General features: G+C 35.3%; 2 protein-coding genes and 1 pseudogene across 3 annotated transcripts; all 3 read left to right on the top strand.

Annotated features, from left to right (window-relative positions):
* Positions 1-584: 584 nt before the first annotated feature.
* On the top strand, positions 585-2,121 carry LOC147279774 (mitogen-activated protein kinase kinase kinase NPK1-like). The gene has a single exon (XM_086252361.1). It carries the CDS (start codon positions 923-925, stop codon positions 1,991-1,993), a length of 1,071 nt encoding a protein of 356 aa, XP_086108487.1. The 5' UTR covers positions 585-922; the 3' UTR covers positions 1,994-2,121.
* Positions 2,122-3,423: 1,302 nt separating this feature from the next.
* LOC147279773 (pentatricopeptide repeat-containing protein At5g06540 pseudogene) lies at positions 3,424-5,898 on the top strand (annotated as a pseudogene).
* A 3,857-nt stretch (positions 5,899-9,755) lies between these two features.
* On the top strand, positions 9,756-24,885 carry LOC147279772 (uncharacterized protein At5g08430-like). Of its 2 annotated transcripts, XM_086251672.1 has the most exons (11): positions 9,756-9,858; positions 10,266-10,466; positions 11,868-11,947; positions 12,545-12,732; positions 13,620-14,490; positions 15,442-15,554; positions 17,837-17,896; positions 20,948-20,998; positions 21,900-21,970; positions 22,296-22,546; positions 24,189-24,885. In XM_086251672.1, the coding sequence occupies exons 2-11, from the start codon at positions 10,366-10,368 to the stop codon at positions 24,575-24,577; spliced, it is 2,175 nt and encodes a 724-aa protein (XP_086107798.1). In that variant the 5' UTR covers positions 9,756-9,858; positions 10,266-10,365; the 3' UTR covers positions 24,578-24,885. The 2 variants fall into 2 exon arrangements, with proteins under 2 accessions (XP_086107798.1, XP_086107799.1); XM_086251673.1 differs by lacking the exons at positions 9,756-9,858; positions 10,266-10,466; positions 11,868-11,947; positions 12,545-12,732 and adding an exon at positions 13,400-13,539.
* The last annotated feature ends 857 nt before the right edge of the window (positions 24,886-25,742 follow it).

Genomic DNA, 25,742 nt, shown 5'->3' with positions numbered 1-25,742 from the left:
CAAGAAGCTCCGCGATTGTTGCCAAGCACTCGGCAGCTGTAGATGCAACCTGCATGTAATTTGTGTGACCTCCAAGTTTTTTTTTTGCCTATAAATAGGCTATCAAATGGAGAAATAAACATACTTTCATTCTCCTATTTCCTCACTTGTACTCTCTCAATTCTCTCTCTTTATTTTACTAATTCTACAACCGGAGCTATTTTTTGTTAAAAGATTTTTATTTGTCAATACAAATGTGGCAAGTAGAAAACAGTTGATAGAATGAATGGCAAGAAATTCAGTGTCTGAGAGCCGTTCTTTTCTGTCTAATTTCTTGTGTTTTTGTATTTTTGTACCAAGAAAATTGCCATGTTTCTGTGTCTTAAAAACATGAATTTGGTTTTAGTTTTTGCAAGGTGGCAGGTACCCAATAAGTCCTTGTTCCAAGAGGCAAGGATGGCCAACCGTTTTCTTTCTATCAGACTAACAGACTTGATATAAAATCAAAACCCCAGTTCAATCTAATTTCCTTTTCCTGCCAAAACTTGTATTTGACAGGAAGAAGAGGAAGATCAAACCTCTGCTAGTAAAAGAGGGGGAAATCTCCTACTACTAGGGCGGTTTCCATTCCAAGGGAAACCGCTCTACCATTATTACTTCCTTTTGAGGTTGTTTAATTTTGTCATTGAATTTTCAGTTTAAAGCCAAAAATAACTCCTTGTTCTTGTAAGTTTCAATTCATCTGGAACTGTTCGCAAGTTTTTTCATCAACCTGTTTTCTTTTTCCTTCGGTAAACACATGATCAGTTTTAATATTCTACAATTCATGGCATACAATTTGAACTTTTTCACTTTGCATGCATTGAGAGAGAGGACCAGAAGTTTCATGCTTTCAGTTGGGTTTATATATGTACCCAATTCAAGATAGCTAATAACCAAAGAAATGGCTGGAATCAAGAGTGAATGCAGATTTCCTCTGCCTGGTGAATGGATGAAGGGTAAATTGGTGGGATCTGGTTCTTTTGGCAGTGTCCATTTGGCCATGAGCAAAGCCACAGGAGGGCTTTTTGTTGTGAAGTCTGCACAGCTGTCTGGGGATGGAGTTGAGGCTCTCGAGAATGAGGCTAAGATTCTCGAGAGTCTGAATTCCCCATACATTGTTCGATGTATGGGGAAGGAAAATGGTGAAGGGAAATGCATCAATGTGTTCATGGAGTATATGGCAGGAGGTAGTTTGGCGGATGTCGCCAAGATCTTTGGCGGGGCATTGGAGGAAGAGGTGGTTCGGTTATACACCCGAGAGATTCTTTATGGTCTGAAGTGCCTTCATGAAAATGGGATTGTGCATTGTGATCTCAAGTGCACGAACGTGCTCTTGGGCGCCTCTGGGAATTTGAAGTTGGCAGATTTTGGCTGTGCTAAGAGGCTAAAGGACTCGAAGAAGATCTCTAATCTGCAATCTATTGGTGGGACTCCATTGTGGATGGCTCCTGAAGTTTTGAGAAATGAAGGACTGGATTTTGCTTCGGATATTTGGTCATTGGGATGCACAGTTATTGAAATGGCTACTGGCAGGCCTCCTTGGGGTACTGAGACTTCGAATCCGGTGGCTGCTATTTTTAAGATTGCTCGTAGCAACACGAAACCTGAGTTTCCGAGACAGTTCTCAGCTGCAGGGTTGGATTTCTTGGAAAAGTGCTTGGAGAGAGACCCCAAAAGGAGGTGGTCGGTTGAGAAATTACTTAGCCATCCATTTGTCTCAGGGAACTCAATGAGAATTTCGAGAAAGGGTGAGGCATGCTCACCAGCAAGTACTTTAGACATTGGAATTTATGAAGAGGGTTCTGATTATTCGGATAATGGAATGGAGAGTTGTGATCGCGATCATGATTTCGCGACCAGGAATCCCTTCTCAAGGTGGTGTGATATTGAAAGAACTACAAGTAACACAATGAGACAGCAGACTGAGAAGACTCACTTGGAGTCATCAGAGAATTGGATTACTGTTAGGTAGAGAGGCCGGTGAGATTATTGATTCTCATACCAGAGCACAAGAAATTGTAGATGTTCAGAAATTTGTTAATGTAGACAGATGGGGTTGTTCTCTCTCCCCTTTCATTGTACAGCTTGCAGCAAGTAGAGAGAAACAGGTTCTCAGTTTTCCAGTACAAGTTTATTGGGGTATATATGTATATTATCTTTTCTAGCCTGTACACACTCTGAGATTTGCAATCAAATATTCAGTTTTATTTCAATCAGTCTTGTTCCACAAAATTAAACACATGCAAAGAGAGGTTTTATTTGAATTTGGTAGATTGTAACTGGATTCAGTGTCTGATGCTATAGATTTTGCTGGGGGTCATATATGAGATGGTTCAATACAACAAAGCACATGTTAAACTAGAAGACAATGATGACCAATTAATTGGACATCTTGGCCAAACAAATAAAGAATAAATGTCAGAAAACAATATTATTAACTTGGGAAAACTTGGTGACTGCCATCAATAAGATATTGCTTGGTTCACAGGACAGGACCTTGGATGATATTGGTTGACAATAAATCCACCAAAATGGACATCCGCCAATAAATACATAGGCATCCCACTTATCTCTCTTCATCCCCTCACCCCTCTTATCTTTTTTTATCAGACATATTTGATTTCCATTCTAATAGTTAACCAAACACCATAATAGATTATGAAACGCTTAATTACTATAAACCTTGAACTTGGACCGACTTTTCATTTTGGATATAATGAATCATTTGTCTAAAACCTTGATGGAAGAAGGACAACTTCGTCCATCCATTCAGGTCCTATATATCCACTCTTCATATTCCTTCTCACTCCTAAATCCTACCCATTTTCCGAGCCACCAAGGAGAAAATGGGGTTGGTTGATCCCATGATTCAAAAATCTTCCACTAAATTATATATGAGCCCTTGGATATTGATTGTATTCCTCAAAGACAAAGAGGCAATTAATTCTAATTTCTCTAAAAAGAAGAATTCCATGTTAGAATCTTGTCCCCATAAGAAAAATTGTTTGGATCCACCACTACTAATACCTACACTTTCTCATTACTCTATCTTCTTCCCTCTCACTCCCATATTCCTTCTTGCCAATGCCTAAATGTCAATTGAAGCATGTTACCAGGAACCAAAAATCTACAAGTTGAGTACCAGAATGGACAAAATTTGAGCAAGTTTCACGTCGCAATACAATGATCAAAACCGTCTATTTCTTAGATCATTTATAAGAATTATGTGAAATGATAATTAAATGCTAATCTTTGCAGTAAATGATCTTTGAGGACCTAAAATTTTTTAAAAGCCATGTATAGCTCGTTTGGCCGTTTAACTTGAAGCTTTGGTATACACAAAACTAAGCATAAAATCAGGCTTAAAGCTCATAAACCACGTCTACCCGCCAATTCGTGCTAACGAGTTTTCAAAGTGAACTGATGAATCAAACTTGGAGTTGGAAAGAGCTTCTTTATGTTCGCTTATAAATCCAAACCCCTCCTTTCGAATTCCCAACTTTCAACGGCTCTATTTCACTCCTCACCTCTCTCTTCTTTCCCACCACGCCCTTCCATCCACCAAACCAAGCAAGCCCATGCTCAACTCGTCGTCTCGGGCCTCGCCGCCAATGCTCCACTCATGGGTCACCTCCTCTGCTCTCTTGCTCTTTCCCCATCGACCCCATTTCACTACTCTCTCTCGCTTTACCAATCCATCAGATACCCAAGTGTTTTCGCCACCAATAACATGATCCGGTGCTTCGCAAAGAGCGATTCGCCTCGCCAGTCCTTGCTTTTGTTATCGTCTATGCTGCGAAGTTACGTGAAACCCAATAACCATACTTTTACTTTTCTGTTGCAAGCTTGCAGCAAGGTTTTGGCTCTCAATGAAGGAGCTCAGGTTCATACCCATGCAGTAAAATTGGGTTTTGGTGAATATGTGTTTGTAAGGAATGCTTTGATTCATTTGTATTGTTCTTGTTGTCGAATCGAATGCTCGAAACGGGTATTTGAGGAGAATGCCCGTTCACGAGATGTAGTTACTTGGAATTCAATGCTAGCTGCTTTTGTAAGAGACGGACAGATTGGTATTGCAGAGAAGCTGTTTGAGGAAATGCCAGAGAGAGACGTAGTCTCATGGAGTACTATAATCTCGGGTTACGTGCAAAATGGACAGTTAGAAGAAGGATTGGAGCGCTTTAAAGAGATGAGAGAGAAGGGTGTGAGGCTGAATGAGGCCACATTAGTCTCAGTGCTTTCAGCATCCGCCCAATTGGGTTTGCTCGAACATGGTAGATTAGTTCACTCCCTTGTAAAGTCGTTGAATTTCCCACTGACTGTTTCCCTTGGCACAGCACTAATTGACATGTATGCAAAATGCGGATGCATCGAACAGTCCAAACTCTTGTTTAAGAATATGCCCCAGAGGGATATTTGGACTTGGAATGTTATGATCTGTGGATTGTCCTCACATGGCCTTGCAAAAGAAGCACTTGCAGTCTTTGAAAGGTTCATTAATGAGGGTTTCTGTCCCGTGAATGTGACTTTCATTGGTGTCTTAGGTGCTTGTAGTAGAGCAGGTTTGGTCAGTGAGGGAAGACATCATTATAAATTGATGACGAAGAAGTATGGCATTCAGCCAGAAATGGAGCATTATGGGTGCATGGTTGATCTCTTGGGCCGTGCTGGTTTTGTAGATGAAGCTGTTGAGTTGATTGAGAAGATGACGGTTCCACCAGATCCTGTATTATGGGCAACACTACTTGGTGCCTGTAAGATGCATGGATCAATAGAATTGGGTGAAAAGATTGGGAATAAGTTGATAAAATTGGACCCAACTCATGATGGGCATTATGTACAACTAGCTAGTATATATGCAAAAGCAAGGAAATGGGAAGATGTTATTAGGGTTAGGAGATTAATGGTTGAGCAGAACACCAATAAAGCTGCAGGTTGGAGCTTGATTGAAGCGCAGGGTAAAGTTCATAAATTTGTTGCAGGGGATAGAGAGCATGAACGTTCTCTAGAGGTTTACAAAATGTTGGAGACAATTGGAACCCGAATAGCAGAAGTTGGCTACTCACCAAATGTTTCATCAGTTTTGCATGATATAGGGGATGAAGAAAAAGAGAATGCAATAAAGGAGCACAGCGAGCGGCTTGCAATGGCTTTTGGCTTGTTGGTAACAAGGGTTGGGGATTGCATCCGAATTGTGAAGAATTTGAGAGTTTGTGAGGACTGTCATGAGGTAAGCAAGATGATCTCAAAGGTGTTTGAAAGAGAAATTATAGTAAGGGATGGAAGCAGATTTCATCATTTCAAGGGGGGCAAATGTTCATGCCTTGATTATTGGTAGAGCAGGCCTTGCTATTTTTCTCTTCTTTTCTGAAGCTGTTAACTGCCTTGTTTATTGATTCTGTTCTCATTCTTTTATATTCTTTGAAACTGTTTATGTGCACTTAGCCTGAATATTTGATTAGATTTCTAGCTAGCTGCTACCTTATGGATTATCAACTACTAGGTGCTTTCCTTATTAGGTAATTCTTTTATGGGTTAATTACATTTTATCCCCCCAAACTATTGGGGACTTCGCACTTTATTCCTCAAATTAAATTTTTTGACATTTTATCCCCATACTATGTTCTGTCAAACACATAACCACCTTTGGTTAAAAAAATTCGAATGGATCGTTATTTTGGCACACAGCCACACATGGCCTTCTCTCTAAGCACCACATGTGCAAAACCGAGAGAGAATACTATTTTTTGGAAGGATTTGGGGGTCTTTTGTTTGACATAATATAGTATGAGAAGTTAACTGTCAAAAATATTAATTCGGGGGACAAAGTGCGAATCCCCCAATAGTTTGAGGGGATTAATTGTAATAAACTCTTAAAAAAATTCGAATGGATCGTTATTTTGGCACACAACCACACATGCCCTTCTCTCTAAGCACCACATGTGCAAAACCGACAGAGAATACTATTTTTTTGATGGATTCGGAGGTCTTTTGTTTGACATAATATAGTATGAGAAGTTAACTGGCAAAAACATTAGTTCGGGGGACAAAGTGCGAATCCCCCAATAGTTTGAGGGGATTAATTGTAATAAACTCTTAAAAAAATTCGAATGGATTGTTATTTTGGCACACAGCCACACATGGCCTTCTCTCTAAGCACCACATGTGCAAAACCGACAAAGAATACTATTTTTTTGATGGATTTGGAGGTCTTTTGTTTGACATAATATAGTATGAGAAGTTAACTGTCAAAAATATTAATTCGGGGGACAAAGTGCGAATCCCCCAATAGTTTGAGGGGATTAATTGTAATAAACTCTTCTTTTCTTTACCATTTGAACTACGATGAATTTAGTTACTTGACATTGCTTCAATATTTCATAGTTATTGTTGTCAAGCTTGGCATAACATGACATGTGCTTTACATCTTCAATTAGGTGCATAAACTTTGGTCCTTCTCTCAATTAGGTCTCTAAACTATTGCTGGTCCTAATTTCATATCCAAATTTTTACTTTGTTCGCTTTTGGTATATAATGTGACTTCCATCAAATAGGTAAGACCTAGGCCCGATTCGACCCACGACCCATTCGTGCTCGTGTTGTGTCCTAAATGTGCTTGCCCACAAGTCCTTTTATCTTTTTGTTTTTTCAGAATTATAGAACTTTTCTTTTTTTCTTTTTTTTTTTTCGAAAGTAGATTTCATTAAGGACCAAAGGCCACTAAAAAAACAACCTGCCAACTATGCCTAGTGTCAAAAAACAAAACAACGACAACTTGGAAATAGAAAGCCACTAATACAATAGCCCTAGGAAAACTAGCATAACTCGAAGGACATGGAAGGCCATCACGATCCAACACAAAAACAAGAGAGGTTGGGGGTCTTGCAATGTATTTCTCCGTGCACAACCTCTTTTTAGCTAGCGGAGCGATTAGATCAGCCGTACAATTTGCTTCACGACAGACCCAATTCCTCTCAACCTTTCTTATTAATTTAGGCTTATAAATTTAATTAAGCTTGTTTAATTAATTTAGTTGGATTTAAATTATTAATTAAGCATGTTTAATTATCTATATAATTGGAGAATATTATTAATATATTAATGGTTTATAGTTGATTAAGTGTAGCATGTTTTACTAAAGAATTCAATTTGATTTCACAGCAAATTGAATAATAGAATTGCTACAAACTGAGACAGTTTATTTCTTTAATCAACATGATGACTAAGGCCAGTCCATTAGCATACGGACGTTGAGTATTAAGTAAGAGTTCCCTCAGTTTCCATATGCACTAACCAAGTCACATTATAGATTCAAATTTGATCAACCTGCTCGACTTAAATTAAAATGTGGAATTAAGTAAAAACCCTTTAGAGTACTTAGAAAGTACAAAGACTGTTTATCAAGATTGTTTTTTGGAATTTTCTAAAACATAAGACCAAAAGGAAAGATCATACCGAAAATTTTCTGAAATTGACTTTTGATTAAAGTCATTGTTTTCATGTCCAAATTCCTGGATATTGAGTTACTAGTGAGGTTTGGATGCAAGTAATGTGGAAGTGCACTACAAAGGTTAAGTTTGGATATCAGGTAGGGAGAATCTCACACTCTTACTGATGATACTTTTTGTTTGTCTGTGTGTGCGACTTTAAAATTGTTGATATTGCAGAATTGTTTTGTTTTATTCCTTATGCTGTGATTTCTGTAATTTGTTTATTACTTTGATGATTTGAGAGTAAGGGGCATGTTGCAGTATGACTTTGGGTTTCAATTCCTTAAATCTCTAGAGGGTAGTATACAGATAAGCTAGTCAATTGTCCAGTTGGAACTTGGAAGGCTAGCTTATGGGTACATACAAGTTGTATGGATACTCTCGCTACAAGGTCGAATATTTTGGTTTTAGTATTAGTAGTTGTCTATGTGGGTGCGATGATCAGGTAAGTATGATACTTTGGGATCCCGTTATTGTTGCGTCATTGCGTCAAAAGGTTTTGTTGGTCAAAGACAAATGTTTTGTGGATTTTTCAATTGTCATCGGTGATGTACGATTTTATTTTAAATGCGATTTCTTTTTTAGCTTTTACACTAGAAAATGTTTTTGATGATTTTCAAATCTAGCCAAGGTCCCCTGAGGGAAAACTATAAAACATATGTGATGCTTACATTTTCTTTGGGTGCAGATAATCTTATGGTTGACGATCTTGACTGATTATTGGGATGTGACACTCGGATCTCTTGTCGTGCGTCTTAAGGTCTCTGATTTTGTTCCTAGACCCATGTCTTTTGTGATCCTGCTAGTCACCTGTCATTTCATTCCTTTATCATTCCCATTTGTAATTATTTTAGACGGCTTTATTATGATTTGGGTTGACTCATTTTTAATGTAGTTATTTATTGGGCATCACTGCTTCTTTTTGGATGATGTTCCTTAGAATTGTTTTGTCAAAGCTTAAAAACCCTAGTGGGATAGTTTGTTTTTAAATATTTTTAATTGATGTTTTTTCTTAAAATTGTGTGTGCATGTGTTACTCTGATTCAACCTGATCCTTAATTTCCAACAAAAGACTTAACTCGTTCTAAGGAATTTGGGAGTTTAATGCTCGATGTACGAGCATTATACTTCCTAGGTTCTTGAAATGAGTGCCACTGTGGCATACCCGGTTTTGGCTTGCTACAGTTATTTGTCCTAATTTTTTTCCAATTTACATTGCATTTATATATTGAATTTTAAAATAAAAAATAAAAAATTAAGAAATAAAAAAATAAGCCTGTCAACTGAAATTATGACAAGTAACTTGGAAAACAAAAGTTGAGAAAATATTTTAATGAAAAGATTAGTGTAAAATTAAAACTTGCACCCTTCAGGTGTGACTCAATGTATAAGTTGGTTGCTATCTTTTCAGTTTTTCAAATTACATCTTAACACTTGAAATTTATGACAATGCGGTCCCTCCGCTTGTCTAATTTTGAGTAAATTGTGAAGTTATGTTTAACATGATATGCTTGTGGTCCTTTTTTTTTTTTTTTTTTCGCTTGGCAGCCATGTCAATGTCACGTAGATACAAATATTAAAAAATTTAATCTTTTAAAAATATTTAAAACAGTAGTGCTAGATATACCACATTTTTATACCATAATTTCATATCACTTTGTGTGGCAAGTTACATGGTATTCATACATTGGATACTAAAAAATAAAAATAAAAACTAAAAAAGGAAAAGAAAAACTCTGTCCAATAAAGTAATGACATATGAGATGGTATAAAAATATGATAAGTATAACATTATTCTATTTAAAATCACGTGATAGCATTGACATAACTGTCATGTGAGTTAAAAAAAAAAAAAAAGTGGTTCTAAGTTTTGTCACATTATCATTTAATAATTTACTTGATAACCAAATAAACAATGGGGCCACAATGTCATAAATTACAAATGTTAGACTGCAATTTGAAAAAACTGAAAAAACGAATCAATTTGTGAATCCAATCAAACCTGAACGGTGAGAGTTGTAATTTGCTCAAAAGTTTATTATATCAATACTTGATTTTCTTTCATTACTATATTCCACATTTGGCCAGCTCGAATACCGAGAACTCCTTTCCACCCTGTCTGAGGCAGAAGTTCCAGAGCATTCGTTTCACATTTTACCCAAAATGGCATGCTTTTCTCTGATTAAAAACAAAACGTCAGTCGTCAAATACATAACCGTTCTGTTTGAGCTCTGTGTAAAGCTCGTTTTCTCTGAAAAAAAGAAGAAGCTCTTTTTTCTCTCAACTGGGTCTTATACAAAGCGCCATTGTTGCAATGCAGTTTCTTTTCCTCTCTACAGGGCTAAAGGTACGGTGCTTTGCTTTTTTTTTTTTTTTTTTTTTAAATGGGTCTTTTATGTTTTCTCTGTGTAAGAATCCAATCATTTGATAAGACTCAAAAACAAAAAATGTTTTATAGAAAGAGGATGTTTCACAGAAAACAAAAATGAAAAAGAAAAGAAAAAGAAAAGAAAAAGTTATTGAGTAACCTTTGGAACTACTACATTGTAGGGTGTTGGGTTCAAAGGCTTTTCTTATTTTTCTTTTTGCCATTTGAGTTTTATATTTTTTTCTTTCTCAAATAAGGCTTTTCTTTGTTTTATTTATTTACTTTATGTCTTTCGGTGCTGCGGAGGCAAGCTAAAGGTCATGCTTAGAGGGAGAGGAGAGAGAGAGTGGTAATGATTTTTGCTGTAAATTGTTTTTATTTGGTAGGTTTAAGGGAAGCTATTCGGATACAAGAAGTTGGGTTGTTGAAAGGGCCTTTTGGGGTTGTAGATCGAATAGGAGGATAGAGGGGTGAGCAAATAGCAATATGCCGAGGAAGAAGAACAACAAAAAGAGAAAGGAAGAGATTTGTGAAGACTGGTGCTTTGATTGCAAAGATGGAGGACTGCTCTTGGTCTGCGACTACAAGTGAGCTCTCAAATTCTAATACAAAATAAAAAGGGTAAACTACTTTTTGGTGTTGTGTTTGGCCTCAAAATCACATTTGGTCCCGTGGTTTTAATTTTTCCAATTTGGTATCGGTATTTTATGTTGTTTGCAATTTTAGGATAATTTTAATAAAACTCAAATTTTTAAGGTAGGGATAAATTATCCACTTGTTTTCAAAAATATTTTGTTGGAGGATTGAAACATCTTATGGGCTTTCTAAAATTAATTTCAATTTTTATTTTTGCATTTATTTGCTAAAGAATTTGAGGCTCAAAAAATTTTTATTTTTAAATTCTTGTTTGAAAATAAAAAATTCAAGGTATACATGATATTTAGTCATTCTTGAGTAAAACTTGCTAGTTTAAACAAGTTATTGGTTTTAATTTGAGAAAAATTTTCAAACTAGATGCATAATGTCCGAAGATTGCAAAATATATAAAACACAAGGACCAAATTGAGAAAATTGAAACCACGAAGACCACATGTGCTTTCGGGTCAAAACACAGGGACCAAAAATATAGTTTACCCAAATAAAAATACTAGTATTTTTTATTTTATGTTATTTTATTTTATTTTGCCTAGGAGAGATACTAGTAGTCAATAATATTGGTCCTTTCGGAACTTTTGGTAATTTGTTTAGAGTGGATGGCAGTTTTGTCTTTCCACAATGTTTTAAAGGGGCGTGGCTAATTGAAAAGGTGGGTGCGGAAATCAAGATCCTATTCCTGGGATACATGTTGTTTATATGACCCTATTCATTTGCTAGTGGCTAGTTGTTTCTTTATCATCACTGGTGTTGCACGTGCAATGCATGTGGCTGAATAAAGCCAGTAATTGTTTCTCTGAATACTGTCTTGTGAAATTTTGTATGGTGTACACAAGCTTTGGCCTTAAGCTAACACCTGATTTCTCACAATTTTGTATGTGAATTTTTTAATAAGTACAATTATGCTTGTGAATTTGGTACAAGGATAATTCCTGATTATTTGAAATGTATTATAAGCCTCATTCTCATTTGAATCAACAAAAGGAAATCTCACTAGTATGAATTTTAGACACATAATGTTGAGTATTTTAGTAAGACGCATTCCATGTTCTAAACGGTTGGATGAAAACTCAATGGCTACAATGACAAAGCCTTAGAACATGCAAGTAAAAATGGTATGCTTTATATTAAACCGTGAACTTTATCTACAATTTAGAGCATGATATGCCTCTTATTAAAATACTTAACTATGTGCCTTGATATCCCTCATCTCACAAGGTTAAAGATTTATCAAAAAAAAAATTGCAATAAGTCAACATGTCCCTCTGCCCCTCTCTTATTTTTATTATTTTCTTGTGGTCTTTTAGCTGAAATGTTCTACCTACATCTTTCAGGGATTGTCTTAAAGTTTATCATCCTCAATGTGCGGGAAAAGACGACTCTTTTGTCGAGACTGGAGATCGCTTGACTTGCAGTAAGCTGCTACATTTTTTTCTGTGATGATGCTTAATCTTTACATTTTGCCATTGTGGATAAAATATGTCCATTTGATGCATGAAACCTGGCTAGACATGCTTAATTATTCACCTCAAAGATGCCTTCTGATTTTCGTTTTTATTTTTTTCCTTTTCCTCCACCCACTTTCACAATTCTAATTCTCATGAGTTGCATTCAAATGATTCTGGGAAACAAGAGGAGATAAATTTGGGCTCATCCTCTTCCTCATTCTTAGTATCAATTTCTTAAAGAATTGAGTTGATATGTTAACTTTGGTCTAGGTTTTGCTGAATGCATGGGCATGGAAGATAATACTTCTTTCGCATCATTGTGTTTTTTTGGGAGAATGTAAAATGTGTTATATCAATTAAAAGGAGCTTCTTTTGTTTAATTTAAGGTGCTATCTCAGTCTTTATATTTATTATCTTGTCTCTTTTTGCTAGTATCATGTGCATATAATATATTAGCCAGCTAGTAAGATAACTCTTACATTTCAGAATGGCATTCTTGCTTCATATGTAAAAAAATTGCAAAGTTTCATTGCTTTTGCTGCCCGATAACTCTTACATTTCAGAATGGCATTCTTGCTTCATATGTAAAAAAACTGCAAAGTTTCATTGCTTTTGCTGCCCGCGAGCTGTATGTGGACGCTGCCTCTATGATGCCCAGTTTGCAGTTGTTAAAAGGAGTAAAGGATTTTGCAACCAATGTTTGAAGCTTGCATTCCTCATAGAAGAAAACTTGGATGCTGATTCTGATGGGGTATGATTGTTTCTGATTAATGCTAAGAAAAAGTGTCTCTTAGTTTCATTTACTGCTTATGCATGAAGTGGAGAGGCCTAAGACCTTATAAACCACTATGCAAGGCCTTACTTATCCAATGTGGGATACTCTCAACAATGCATACATCAATACACAAATATATGTAAATATATATTTATATATATATAGGAGAAGGATCCATGACATCTTATTTTTTACATAAGTTTTCAATGGGGCCACTCCATATAAGATTTCAACAATATATATATATATATGTAGGAGCGCTCTAATGCTAATTGGTTAACAAGTTAATATAAAGTTAACCACTCTTCTGGGCGCACTACATGATGTACTCCCATAACCTGAACCAATCATTTTTTAGGCCCCACTTCAGAGATCATTATTTGGAAAAAATCAACTAATTTACCAAATTGGAAGTCGTTTAGCCATTTGATCATAATTACAATCATTTCAATACTTTTGAAAATATTTTGTTTGTTTATTTATTTGATCATAGTTAGATGACTAAATGGTTTCTGATTTGGTTGATTTTTTTTAATGATGATCTTTGAAGTAGGGTAAAAAATATATCTATATGTATACACATACATATAGTGTCAACTATATGACTGGGGATAACCCAACAGTTCAATTAGTGAACTGTGACCTGGTTCCTGGTCACTCATCTGGGATGACGAACAGTCTGGGTTTTGGAACATTGCTTAGATGTTGTTTTCTTAAAATGTGTTCCCCCCTCCCTTTATGTTTATTCTTTCATCTTTTTGGTTAATTTTGGGAGTGGCACAGGTCAGTTCTTTGGTTTGATGAAATAGAGCTCCAGCTTTTGTATTCTTTGTCACCTCACTGTATGCCCTTTTGATTTTCAGGGCAGAGTAGACTTCAACGAACGAAATACATATGAGTTCCTATTCAAGGAGTATTGGGCGATAACAAAAGAGAAAGAAGGCTTATCTGCAGAACATGTCCACTCTGCTAAAAAAGCATTAAAGATGGACAAGAACTACAGGTGTGACTTTGAGTCAAATGAAATTTTCAAATCAGAAGAAAATTTGTCTGAAACTGATGAAGAAATGGTATCTGATTATGAAGAGAAAGGTAGAGAAGGATACATGCCAGTTGGCAAAAAGAAGAGATCCAAGGGAAAATTGTGTCCAACGAAAAGAAAAGTAAAAGCAAAGAAAAGAGAGTTTATAGGATGGGGATCAAAATCTCTCTTAGAATTCCTTGCTTCCATCGGTAAAGACACAACCAAAGAGTTATCGCAGTATGAAGTTACCACTATTGTTACAAACTACTGTAAAGAAAACAAGCTTTTTGACCCAGAAAAAAAGAAGAAAGTAATTTGTGATGCAATGCTACGGTCCGTTTTTGGAAGGAAGTCAGTGAGTAAAAACAGTGTATATAAGCTTCTGAGTACTCATTTTTCTGAAAATCTGGAGATAACAGAGGAGGATGAGACTGGAAGCAACTCTGAAGACAGAGATGACAATTGCGTGGTGACAAGTAAAAGGCAAGCCAAGTTGAGATCTACAGTAGTTCAACATGTGCGGCGAACCTGTTTTGCTTCCATTATATCCGAAAACATCAAGCTTGTGTACCTGAAGAGGAGCTTAGTGGAGGAATTGTTAAAGCAACCTGAGACTTTTGCTGAAAAAGTAGTGGGAAGTTTTGTGAGAGTCAAATCTGACCCATATGATTATACACAGAAAAATTATCACCAGCTCTTGCAAGTTCAAGGTAATTCTCTTTGTGATGGCTACTAATTTTGAATGGTAATAATTGTTCTTCTTTTCTGCTTGAGTTATAAAAGAAATCAACTCTGCTTGTTGCAAATGTTTTCAGCAATGTGTGAAAGTATGAACTATTAGACCTGGCTACATGTCATGTTTTACTGTTTTAGGGTGTTTGTATTGTGTGAAATTATCTTAAACCCATACATGACCTGTTAACTTATTGTGTCCAAACTCCAAACGTATATCTTCAAATCCATTTACTAATTTAAAGTGTTGTGTCTTCTTCTACTCGTTTTTCTTTTCCTCTGTTTTTTTTTTCTTTCAATCAAACAACATAATATAAACTAACTATAAAAATAATATTTAGGTAATTATATCTTGGTTTTGGGTTGGATGCTCCAATATCTAGCAAAAAATAAATTAAGTCCAATATCTAGCAAAAAATAAATTAAGTAACATGTATAATGTTGGGTTAGGCTGTTGACCAAGAAAAAAAAAATGCTGGGTTAGGCTTCTATGAGTTCCATTTTGGCTCAGTTTACATCATGTGGAAATTTTATCTTTTTTTATGTGTAACTTGAAGCTGTCTCATCATGAGTGGATGTTACTAACCGTTAAAGTTAAAGCATCCAACCCAAAAGGAATTGGTAATCGGTGGAGACACAAAAAACCAACTGTCGGTTGTGATACTATACCATGTTAAAATTAGAGCATTCGAGCCAAAACCAATTCACAATGGGCATAAAACCCATGTTTTTATGTATTGAGATGCGGGACTTTGAATACCCGAGGTGGGTTTCTTATATCCTCAAAATTAATCATAGCATCACCCCATTGCATTAAGCCTCTAAATGAAGAGGCTCCTGATTCTTAAATGCTAGAACTGTAATCCTGCTCAGTTTCATGCTTGAATGACAACCCTTCTGCTTTGTATTATTACCTCTTATCTTGACAGGCATAAAGAAAAGTTCAAGGAATGGTGATGTGAACACAGAAATTATCTTGCAATTTTCCAATGTGCCAATAGATTTACCTGTTTGCAGGCTGTCAGATGATGACTTTTGTGAGGTAATGTCCTTGTGACCGTTTGATGTTTCTTTTCTCTGAATGAAAACAATTCCTTAGCAAGATGGTTAAAGGTGATTAAGGTGGCTTTTTTTTTTTTTTTCTCAAACTAAAAAACTTGTGTAATTAGAATGAAAATATGTGGGAAGTTCTACTCATACCCCCTGTTTTTTTGTCACTGACTGAAAGTTACTGATGTAATTGAAAATTTTGGTTTTTTTTTTTTTTTAGAATGCATGTGATTGGTGTTGCTTGGACTTTGTGGAATTTTTGTATTTGTATATTAATTATATAGGATTTGGATTCTCTGTTAGTTTTAATCCTAACTGCATAATATAAATCTAAGGGTTTATATAATTTCATTCACACCCAAAAAGTACTATGAATTCATTTCATTTTTTGCAATATACCCTTGGATAATAAATGCATGGGTAAGATTAAAAGATTAGTATAAACTAGTAGAGGATCAGAATGTAATAAAATACATTTATATGAATGTTTTTCGAATGTAATTAGCAATTTTTATTCGATTGATATTTTACAATTATGTAAAAAGCTGTGTTTTTATTTTTTTATGTTTTATTTTATATACATATAGTTATATAAGTATTGTGTTATTTACTTTTAGCTAGATTTTTGCATGTGTATTTTATGAACTTATTACCAAACATATATATACACAAACTCTCTCACGTTCGTTCTTTAGTTACAAAACGGGCGTGGGTCTTTTTATAAATTTTTATTCAATTTTTGATAGGGTTTACCATTTTTGGTTATAGAGTTCTATCTTTCAGGGTATAAAATTCTCATTCGCAATTATATTTTAGGATTTATCGTAGGCCGTAGCCTAAAAGTTAAAATCTAAAATCTAACTGATGAATGAAGCTCAAATCATGAGAGTTAAAACTGAGGAACTGGCCTCAGTTGACGATTTTATACCCTAAAGCATTAAACTCTGCTAAGAATAAGATCAAAAGGTAAAAAAAAAAAAAGCCATAAAATATATACGTTCGTTCTTTAACTAAAGAATGGACATCATATATATATATATATATATATTTCCCACTCTATATAATATTTCAACAATCTGATCTGTCTATCTTTTAGAACTTTATCCAAAGATCATTCTTGCAAAAATTAGACGAATCGGAAAACATTAAGCTGTCTGATTTTGATCAAATAAATAGATGAAAAAAATATTCTCGATAAATACTTGAAATGCTAACCATTTAATTAAACAGGTAATGGTTTCCGATTTAGCTAATTTTTTACAATAATGATCCTTAAATGGAGAAAAAAAATGTAGACGGTTCCGATCATCAACATACAATGTGGAGTGGACCCCACCAGAGATCCTTTATCTACCCTTAAAAGAGGGTATATGTATATATACAGATTCGATTAGGTGCACATCAACAAATATGCGAACGTGGCACCGAGTGCTTAGTGAATTTTTTTTATAACAGGCGAGCGTTACTTCCTCTGCCTGGTTTTGAGGGTATTTCCCGATGAGTTCACCACTTCACCCCATCTCCTCCTAGGTATATAATGAGCTTGGTGAAGGCGTTATGTTAGGGTTTAGCTTTAATCCCAAAGCTAAACCAGAATATAGACGCCAACAAACCAGTGCCGAGTGCTCGGCGGTGGTCACCGACGTTCGCACCTGAATGTGCTTGTTATATATATATATGCAAAAACGCTCTAGTAAGATAATGTACGCTAATCAGTTTTTTGGGCCTACTACTGATCTCATAATCCGAATCGTTCATTTTTGGACCCATTCAAAGATCATCCTTGCAAAAAATCAACTAAATCGAAGATCATTTAGCTATTTGATTTCCGATTTAGTTGATTTTTCGCAAGGATAATCTTTGAATGGGGCCTTAAAATTGAATGTTTCGGATTACAAGATCACGTGGGCCCAATACAATAAACAAAATTTGGGTCCTCCTCCCACCGCCCCCTTTCGGCAAGCTGGCAGCCCTTCCCGCCAACCATGCCCGTGATTCCCCTCCTTCCTCTTTTTCCCTTACCTTGTAACGCCACTCTTTTTCTCTCTCTGTTTCTTTCTCCTTTTTGTCTCTCTTTAACTCTCACCTGCACCAGCCATTATAAGGGGAGAGTCGATGGTAGGGAGGGCTGAAGCTGGCTCATTGGTAGAGGGAGTAGGCCAAACCCAACATTCAAACACCAAGTTCAAATGAATCAATTAAAGTTACTGTATACTTATAGTTTGTGATTACTTTTCCCGGAATGAGGATTCAGATGAGTGGTATGGTATGCAGGAAGAATGTGAAGATTTGCAACGGAGAGTGAAAGATGGCCTGCTTAAAAAGCCCACTATTGTAAGTTACTTCATGCATAATCAAATTACTGTGTGTTCTGTAAACTCGTAGATAGTTGAAAACTCACTATTATGTTATCAACTAATGATATATTCATTTGTCTACTGTTTTTTTTTTCAATATATGATATATCTACCCGTTTTGTAGGAGATATTTAATAGCGTGGTGGTAGTTTATTAGAATTTAGAAATAAAAACCAGAGAGATTTGGAGCTGAGAGTAGAGAGAATAAGATTTAATGCGCTGATTTATTCTTCTCTAATTTGGAGGTTAAATAGCATTACAGAAAATACCAAAGAGTGCTTATATTCCCACCCCCTTGTCTTATTTTCTCACCCACCATTAAATTTGAAAAAAAAATATAAAAACACTTTTCCTACCTCTCATTAATCCAATGAGTAGTGTTATTTACACCTAACATTCCTATTTCCCCACCCGCCAATTAATAAAATTTGAATAATAAATTTATTCGTTGTTAAAATTACTTAAAAGGACAATGATTTGTGGAAAAAAAAATAAAAAAAATTTGCCTTGCTGGGCTCCAAGCATGGTGGATGCCATGGAAATCTTCAAGCATGGTGATTATCATTTTCCATGGCAACTGCCATGGTATTTGCCTTTAATAAAAAAAACTAAAAAATGAAAAGAAAGAAAGACACGATATCCACATGTAAACAACATAATTTGATCATATAATTAATTTGTGAGTGGAGGTTGTGGAGTGTGGTATTCGTTGGTCATACAAGAGGTTTTGTTGTTGAAGAGATGTGAAGATGGTGATGGTTCATTGAATGTTTAGGATGACAAATAGTAACTCAGGGGTTGTAGAGATCTGCAACTACCGAAATGGTGATTGTAGTTCAAACAAAAATATTAAGGGTATTTTAGGTTATTAAGTTTATGAGATGGGTGAGAAGAGATGTAATATTTTTTCAAAATTTAGAGGAGGTGAAAAAATAAGGTGGGTGCGAAAATAGAGATGAGAGGTGGGAATAATAGTACTCTAATCCTATAATACCCTTTGATATACCAACTCAAACACCCCACCTACTAAACACTCTTCCCACCCCCCTTAACTATCATCTCACCCACTCATCTTTTTCCATAATTTTTTTATTCTATAAACCCTAATTCTACTCTGTCAGCAAAACTTAAAATCGAGGATCTTATTTGGTTGATGCCCATACATCCATTAAAATGTATGATTATTCTATACCCTAAACCCTTTTATTTATTTAAATATTATCAAGAATTCATTCTGTTTTAATGTTTCTTTTGAATTAGACATTGAATATTAATCTTAGGGGTATAATTTGAAATTTAGGAATGAATTATAGGATGGGGATAAGATTCTTTTTCTTCTATTTGGTGAAAGATGGGTGGGTGGAATAATACTTAAGGGGGGTGGGAAGAGTGTTTAGTAGGTGAGTGTTTGAGTTGAATATCAAAGGGTTATAGGAATAATGGGAGGTGGGAAGAGTGTTTTGATATATTTTTTTCAAATTTAATGGTGATTGTAAAAAATAAGGTGGGTGAGGAAATAGGACAGGGGGTGAAAATATAAGCACTCAATACAAAATCAGGAAAGTATGAAAGCTCAGCATGACCACTCCTAATTACAGCCTAATTCTGACTATTCTACACTTAATAATTACAAATTAATATCTGTTGAGACTTGAGAGTAATATCTCACATTGGAAAAATAAAGTCTTGCATGATAGAATAAAGGTCTTTGCCTCTTCATCCATTGTCAATTGGTTTTTGGGTTGGGTGGTCCAACTTTTTCATGGACACCAATTGGTTTTGAATTAGGTGCTCCAATTGGTTTTTCTACATGTTTGGCTTAAGTGACCCCACACGTGTCAGGGTGTGTTGAGGGTAATATCCCACATCAGGGAAATAAAGCTTTGCAGAACAATATATAATGTCTTGGGTCTCTCCACCCATTGCCAATTGGTTTTCGGTTGGATGCTCCAATTTCTTCAGTCTCTAATTACATCAATTACTTCCAACATTTGGATCCTAATATATGAAGCACATTTCTGTTTTGGAGACTGTATTATTGGCGGCTATCTAGGATTTATGGTAAAATCAGAGAAGAATCAAATCACTAACTGCCTTTCCTCACATAGGGAAGTTGGCTTGAGCTTGGTTTTTTAAGCAAATTGTACTGCAATATTATGTCAAAAGGTTAAGTCTTATTGAGGTTTGGTATTTTGACTGTGTTTAGGTGGCGTGGTTATTTTTGCGCCAGGGGGGGTGGTGTTGTTGGGGTTTGTGGGACAAAGTTAGATTTTGGCCTTCATTGTGGGCTTCGGTTCAGTTTCTGGACATTCCTTGTTTTTTCGTTCTTGCTCTCTTTGCAGATCGGAGGGCTGCAGTTTTGCAGGATGCAAAGTCTATCATCGTAATGCAATTTTTGTATTAGTATTAGGCTATTAGCTTTTAGATTGCTTCAGTGGACACCTTGTCCCCTCACCCCTGTAATATCTGATTGTACCCTTTTCTATTATCATAAAAATTTCGTTTCTCATCAAGCCAAAAAGTATCATGTAGACATTTTATAGGGTACAAAAGTAAACAAAATTACAACAGCCAAGTATATATCTTCACATAGAATTAAAGATGTATGTAGCAATGGCTGTGCAGTAATTTAGATGCTATATCAGTATAGATACTTTGAATGATGCATTGATGCTATAGCAATAGTCATATCTTACTATATTTTCTTACTCAAAGTTAAAGGTACTTTCTACACTTTGATTTGCTCATGCCTTTGGAACTTAAAAATCAAGCTAATTGTCCTAAAATACAAAATCCCAATTCTTAGTTTTTTAATAAACCTTAAAAATTATCTCATCTCAAAATAATATATCAGACTCAATCACAAAAACATCAATTTCTGAAAAAAATAACTCGATAAATGATGAGGATTGAGAAATACCATAAACTACTTGGGTTACGTGAGTTTGCTTATTTAGGTTATGGCTTTTTGCACTAGTATTTGTTGTATATATTTCAACCTGTTAACCAGGATTTTCTTGTTTGATAGGTGGAGCTTGAACAGAAGGCTAGAAGTCTACATGAGGATATAACAAAGCACGTATGTTTTGTTGCTTCAACCTCTAAAACGAATGTCTTTTGTCTGTGTTTCCATAATTCATTCAAGATTTCCCAATCTTAAAGTGTGACTTCATGTGTCTAGCAAATGGACCATGAGTTTGACTTCATATTGTTTTTGGACATTAAATTATGATTTGAACTGTAAACAAAAGTCAATTAAAATTTGCAACTATAAAGAAAAAAAAAAGGTCCTATTTGGTTCCTGCATTTAGAAACAGTTTTCCGTTTTTAAGCTCTTTAAGAACACAAAACAGTGCGAAAAAGAAAAAACCATATTGGGAAAAATTTTCAGAAAACCAGCTTGAAGAAAGAAACCATCAACATGAAGTTTTCAGTTGAGAAATTACTACAGTACGGGAAAAAAAATGTTTCTTACTGTTCTCTGGAAACTTTTTTGACTAGTAACTGTTGAAAATTCTGCCAAACAGGCTTCAAGAAATCATGCACCCTCATTTGTCTACGTGCTAAGTGATTGCCATCAACACATTTTCATGCTGTTACACTATGTCATTATGGAGTGAATTAGACTATATACTGAGTAGCCTTCGTGTGTATATCATAGAGATAAACTATTGCATTATGTTATGCTCTATTTCATTAAGTTTATATTGTTATCAGAGTTTTCCTTAAAAATCATTTAATATGTTCATATTAGTATTTAGAAAATGGCTGCTTGTTTGTCACCATGAAGCAATGCCAATGATTTATCCAACAGATTTTTAAGCTCAAATTCAATTCTAAGACAATTGCGCAATTGTTTTTCCATGGGACTTTCAAAGTCTCCAGTATTTATCTTCCTGGTATGTGTGGATGCTCATGTTCTTGCCTGCTTTATTGATTTTGCTGTACTTCCTTGCATTATCTGGTCAAAAACATCTCAGTGGATTGCAAGAGAGTTGGCTCTGTTACAGAAGCGCATTGACCAGGCAAATGAAAAAGGATGGAGGAGAGAATATCCTTTTATGGACGTTATTAACATAGCAAAAAAGTTGGGAGTAATTACATATGTTAGGAAGTTTTAATATATTTGGATTGTTATCTTTTATGGAAACCCGTAGATTTATGGAGAAGTTCAAATTGTTTATATAATCAAACCTATTTTTGACTGTTTGCAACATGATACTTAAATATGACATTCCCTATATCATTTCGTTTTTTTTTTTTTGTTCCTTTTATTTTTTGGGTGGTGTGTTGGCATGTTACTATAATGTATCTCTTGGTACTATTTTTATCTGGATCAGGAACATTGTGACCCTTGACCTAAATTTTCATTATACGCTTTGTGAGTGCATGGATAAGAAGCAGCTGCTTGAAACACCATCAGAACAATCACGGTTGTTAAATGAGGTTCCAGAAGTAATTGCAGATATAGAACAGCTTGGACCTACTCCTGAGAACCCTCCAAGCCAGGATAAACAAGGATATGATTGCTCCCCTGAATCAGCCCTCAGAGGGTCTTCTCAAACTCCCAGCACTGATTTGGCCAATGGAACCTCATGGTTTCCAAGTGGTAAAACAGATCCTGCAGGTTTGTTAAGCTTCTAATTCTACATAATTAACTGCATATTGTTTTTCCTCCAGTTTGTATATTATTGTTTATATCAACAAGAATATGGACTTGTTTGCATGCAGATGCAACGTTTATAGATCCTGACAACTGTAATCTTTCTTTTAATCATTTGACCATTAAATCCAAAGAGTGAAGAGCATTTAAGTGTTCCTCACAAAATTTTGAGCTTCTTGACAATTCTAGAAGTCATAAAATTCCACTCTTGATGATAAATTTAAATTTGAAATTTATAGTAAAATGTATAAAGTCATTTTTCGACTTAAATGCTCTTCTTGTTACATTATTCTTTTTTTGGTTATAGTGTGCTTTCTCCTATGATGCTTTCTATTCAAATTCACTTGGTAAATAGGTCAATAACTGGCTCTTTGTGGGGGCAACAACTTTTTCTTAAAAGAAAGTGCTCTCAAGCCTTATCATCAACGTAAGATACTGCACATGGATAAAATTTTCATAATAAATCAGTGTTTTACTCATCAAAATGTGTCAGGGAAATGAATCGAATCATTTTGGTCTTTACTACAATTCAAAGGCACAATGAGTCATGATCCTATGATAAGCATACATGAACCAACCAAACATTAAAACTAAGAGACTATGTGGTTAGTGGCTACCCAAGAGATTATTCATGTATCTAAAAGACCTTTGGGATTTGCTATAGAACTCCAGAAATGTCTACATAAGTCTTAACATGGATGCACTGTGTCAGTTTTGCTTCCTTAAGTTGACCCAAAAATTTGGTTTGTATATTTTATAAGCAGACACTCGGGGGAAGATGGTTTTGAACTTGACTCTTCTTTATAGAGTTTAGAGCATGATCTAAGTAGCTTTGTAGAAAGCAGCACATGTAAAATCAACAGTGGAGAATTGAATAAACATAGAGAGTTTATTCTTTTCAACATAAATTTAACCAAAGATAACTTTAGATATCTTTCTAGTTATTCGCATAGCATATGCCATGTAACCAATTATTCATTGAATCATGTAACGCCTATTGGGGTGAGGATAATATTGAGGTCCCAAAAAGAAATCAGGGACGGAATTGAAACATGGGGGTCAAAGTTTATTAACCCAACTTTCAGGTATCACCGTGAGTTTTAGCAATTAAATTGTAACCAGGATACATAAACCTGACTGCAAGCCGTAATATATCATAGGAAATAGTTTGAAAACTAAGTAATATTGGAATTAAATTTTCAGATTCTTGTTGATCCAGCCTTTTTTTTTTGCCTGTATCTTCTGTCAAATTAATGCTAGATGTATGCAATCCATACCATATATTTTCTGTTCCCTATTTCACAGATAATAAGTGTTGAGGCATGTGTTTTATGAAAGCTCCATCTTAAGCTACACCTCAAGAAATGAGCTCTAGCTCAAGCGCTATGGCTGTATGTAGAGACTTTTTCCTTAAGTGGACATCAACTGCCATTTGCCTGATTGTTTTGGAAGTTAAGATTATAATTTGCTAAGCTAACATAAAATTTAAATAGGGTTCCCTACCTATCAAAAATAAATAAAGATATAGGGTTTCTAAATTACCCTAAATGATCTGCCAAACTAGTTTCTGAAAAGCTGACTAGACAATTTCATATTTTGTCTGCAGAAGTTCCAGAAGGCATTCCTCAGAGGGAGGAATTTCTCCAAGTCAAGGAAAAGTCTTACAAAGCATTGTCATCTGAAGCATTTGAACCAGAAGATGATCAACAAGAAATGCTGAAAAGTCAAAGCATTTCCAAAGCTGAGGTGATTGAATTAAGTGATGATGATGATGTACAGGTTGAAGTTACACCACCTCCAGCTGAAAACCCGGGTTCTACTTTATGGCATTGTATGAGTCCTCATGGAGAAGAAAGGGGCCCCTTTAAAATGTCATTGCTGAAGGAATGGAACAAATCTCATGAACTGAAATTCAAGGTTTGGAGGGAGGGGCAGAGCAAAAAAGAGGCAATCTTTCTTACAGATGCCATTCGCCAAAGTTTTCCCAATTTGTAGATGTAGTACTTTGGTGGTCAGTTTCGAACAAAGCTGTATATATGCTTCCAAATGGTTTTCTAGATGTTGCCAATTGGCTGAAGATATACATGGGAACTTTCTTAGTGAATTGAACTTCTAGTTATGATTTAGCATGCATGATAGAGATGCAATGTAAGTGCCTTATTGGAACCAAAAATTAGGTATATTGCAATTACATGATCAAGTTTAAACTTCAGGCATTAGTTTGTAATCAAGTACATGTACAAGGATCATTTTGGGGTATATGTATATTTCTTGCAGCCCCAACATTTCTTGATCTAGAGGTCGTGTACAAGCATCATTTTGGAGAACATGTATACTTAAGTATCAATTTATGGTTCTCATATATAAACTGATGTTTTATATACTAGTTTAACAAGCCTGAGATCATATGTTTTCTCATATGGGCATCATATGTTTTCAAGCCTGAGATCATTATGAAACGAGTAAAATCGGGTAAAAGGTGGTCAAAAGATAATTATGGTCTTGCATCATGTTTTGGTGCTGTAAGGAAATTGATTAATAATAACCTTTCCTGTGAGATCATCAACTTAGGTTACTAAAAAGGGTGACGATTTTACATTTCTGGTTGGAGCAGTGCCAATGTCCAAAATATGAGTGAAGATTGCTATTCATTGTACTAAACATATAATCAAAGTTCAATTGAAACTAAAATTGAATATGAATCATAATTTCCAACATAACCAGTCAGTCTCTTGGACAAAATATTTGTCAAATTTCTAAATTTGTTTTCAAACATCCTCTTACACATCTGTTGTCTCAGTAATAATTCCTCCAACCAAAGAAACCTTTCTAATTGAAGTTCAACAAAATGAAAGCAGATAAAGGACAATACTGCAATATATTTCATCACAACATGACACCGACTTGCTTCATCATGTCACTAATAGTGGTCGGCTGGTAGCCAACATACTGCATTATATTTCATCTATATTAAATATTGTGAGTTATAATAAGAGGCCTTTTTTAGCACTAAAAAAATGTCTGAATACTCATAAATGAGTACAAGTTTGTCCTCACAACCAATCACATAAACTCATAATGGGGTCCAACATGAAAGAGAAGGTGGTGGGCCCCATCATGGGCTCATGTGATTGATTGTAAAGACAAGCTCGGTACTCAT

Source organism: Dryas octopetala, chromosome 7 (genome assembly GCF_963921425.1).
Source record: "Dryas octopetala chromosome 7, drDryOcto1.1, whole genome shotgun sequence".
Classification (NCBI taxonomy): Eukaryota; Viridiplantae; Streptophyta; class Magnoliopsida; order Rosales; family Rosaceae; genus Dryas; species Dryas octopetala.
The sequence above is the reverse complement of the archived record's forward strand: the minus strand, read 5'-3'. Positions and strand labels throughout refer to the sequence as shown.

Excerpts from the sequence above, each read along its gene's own strand:
- LOC147279774 (XM_086252361.1), top strand. The coding sequence starts at position 923 with ATGGCTGGAATCAAGAGTGAATGCAGATTTCCTCTGCCTGGTGAATGG.
- LOC147279772 (XM_086251672.1), top strand. The coding sequence starts at position 10,366 with ATGCCGAGGAAGAAGAACAACAAAAAGAGAAAGGAAGAGATTTGTGAA. Across the intron at positions 10,467-11,867 it reads CTCTTGGTCTGCGACTACAA|GGATTGTCTTAAAGTTTATC; the intron begins GTGAGCTCTCAA and ends TACATCTTTCAG. Across the intron at positions 15,555-17,836 it reads CAGATGATGACTTTTGTGAG|GAAGAATGTGAAGATTTGCA; the intron begins GTAATGTCCTTG and ends TATGGTATGCAG.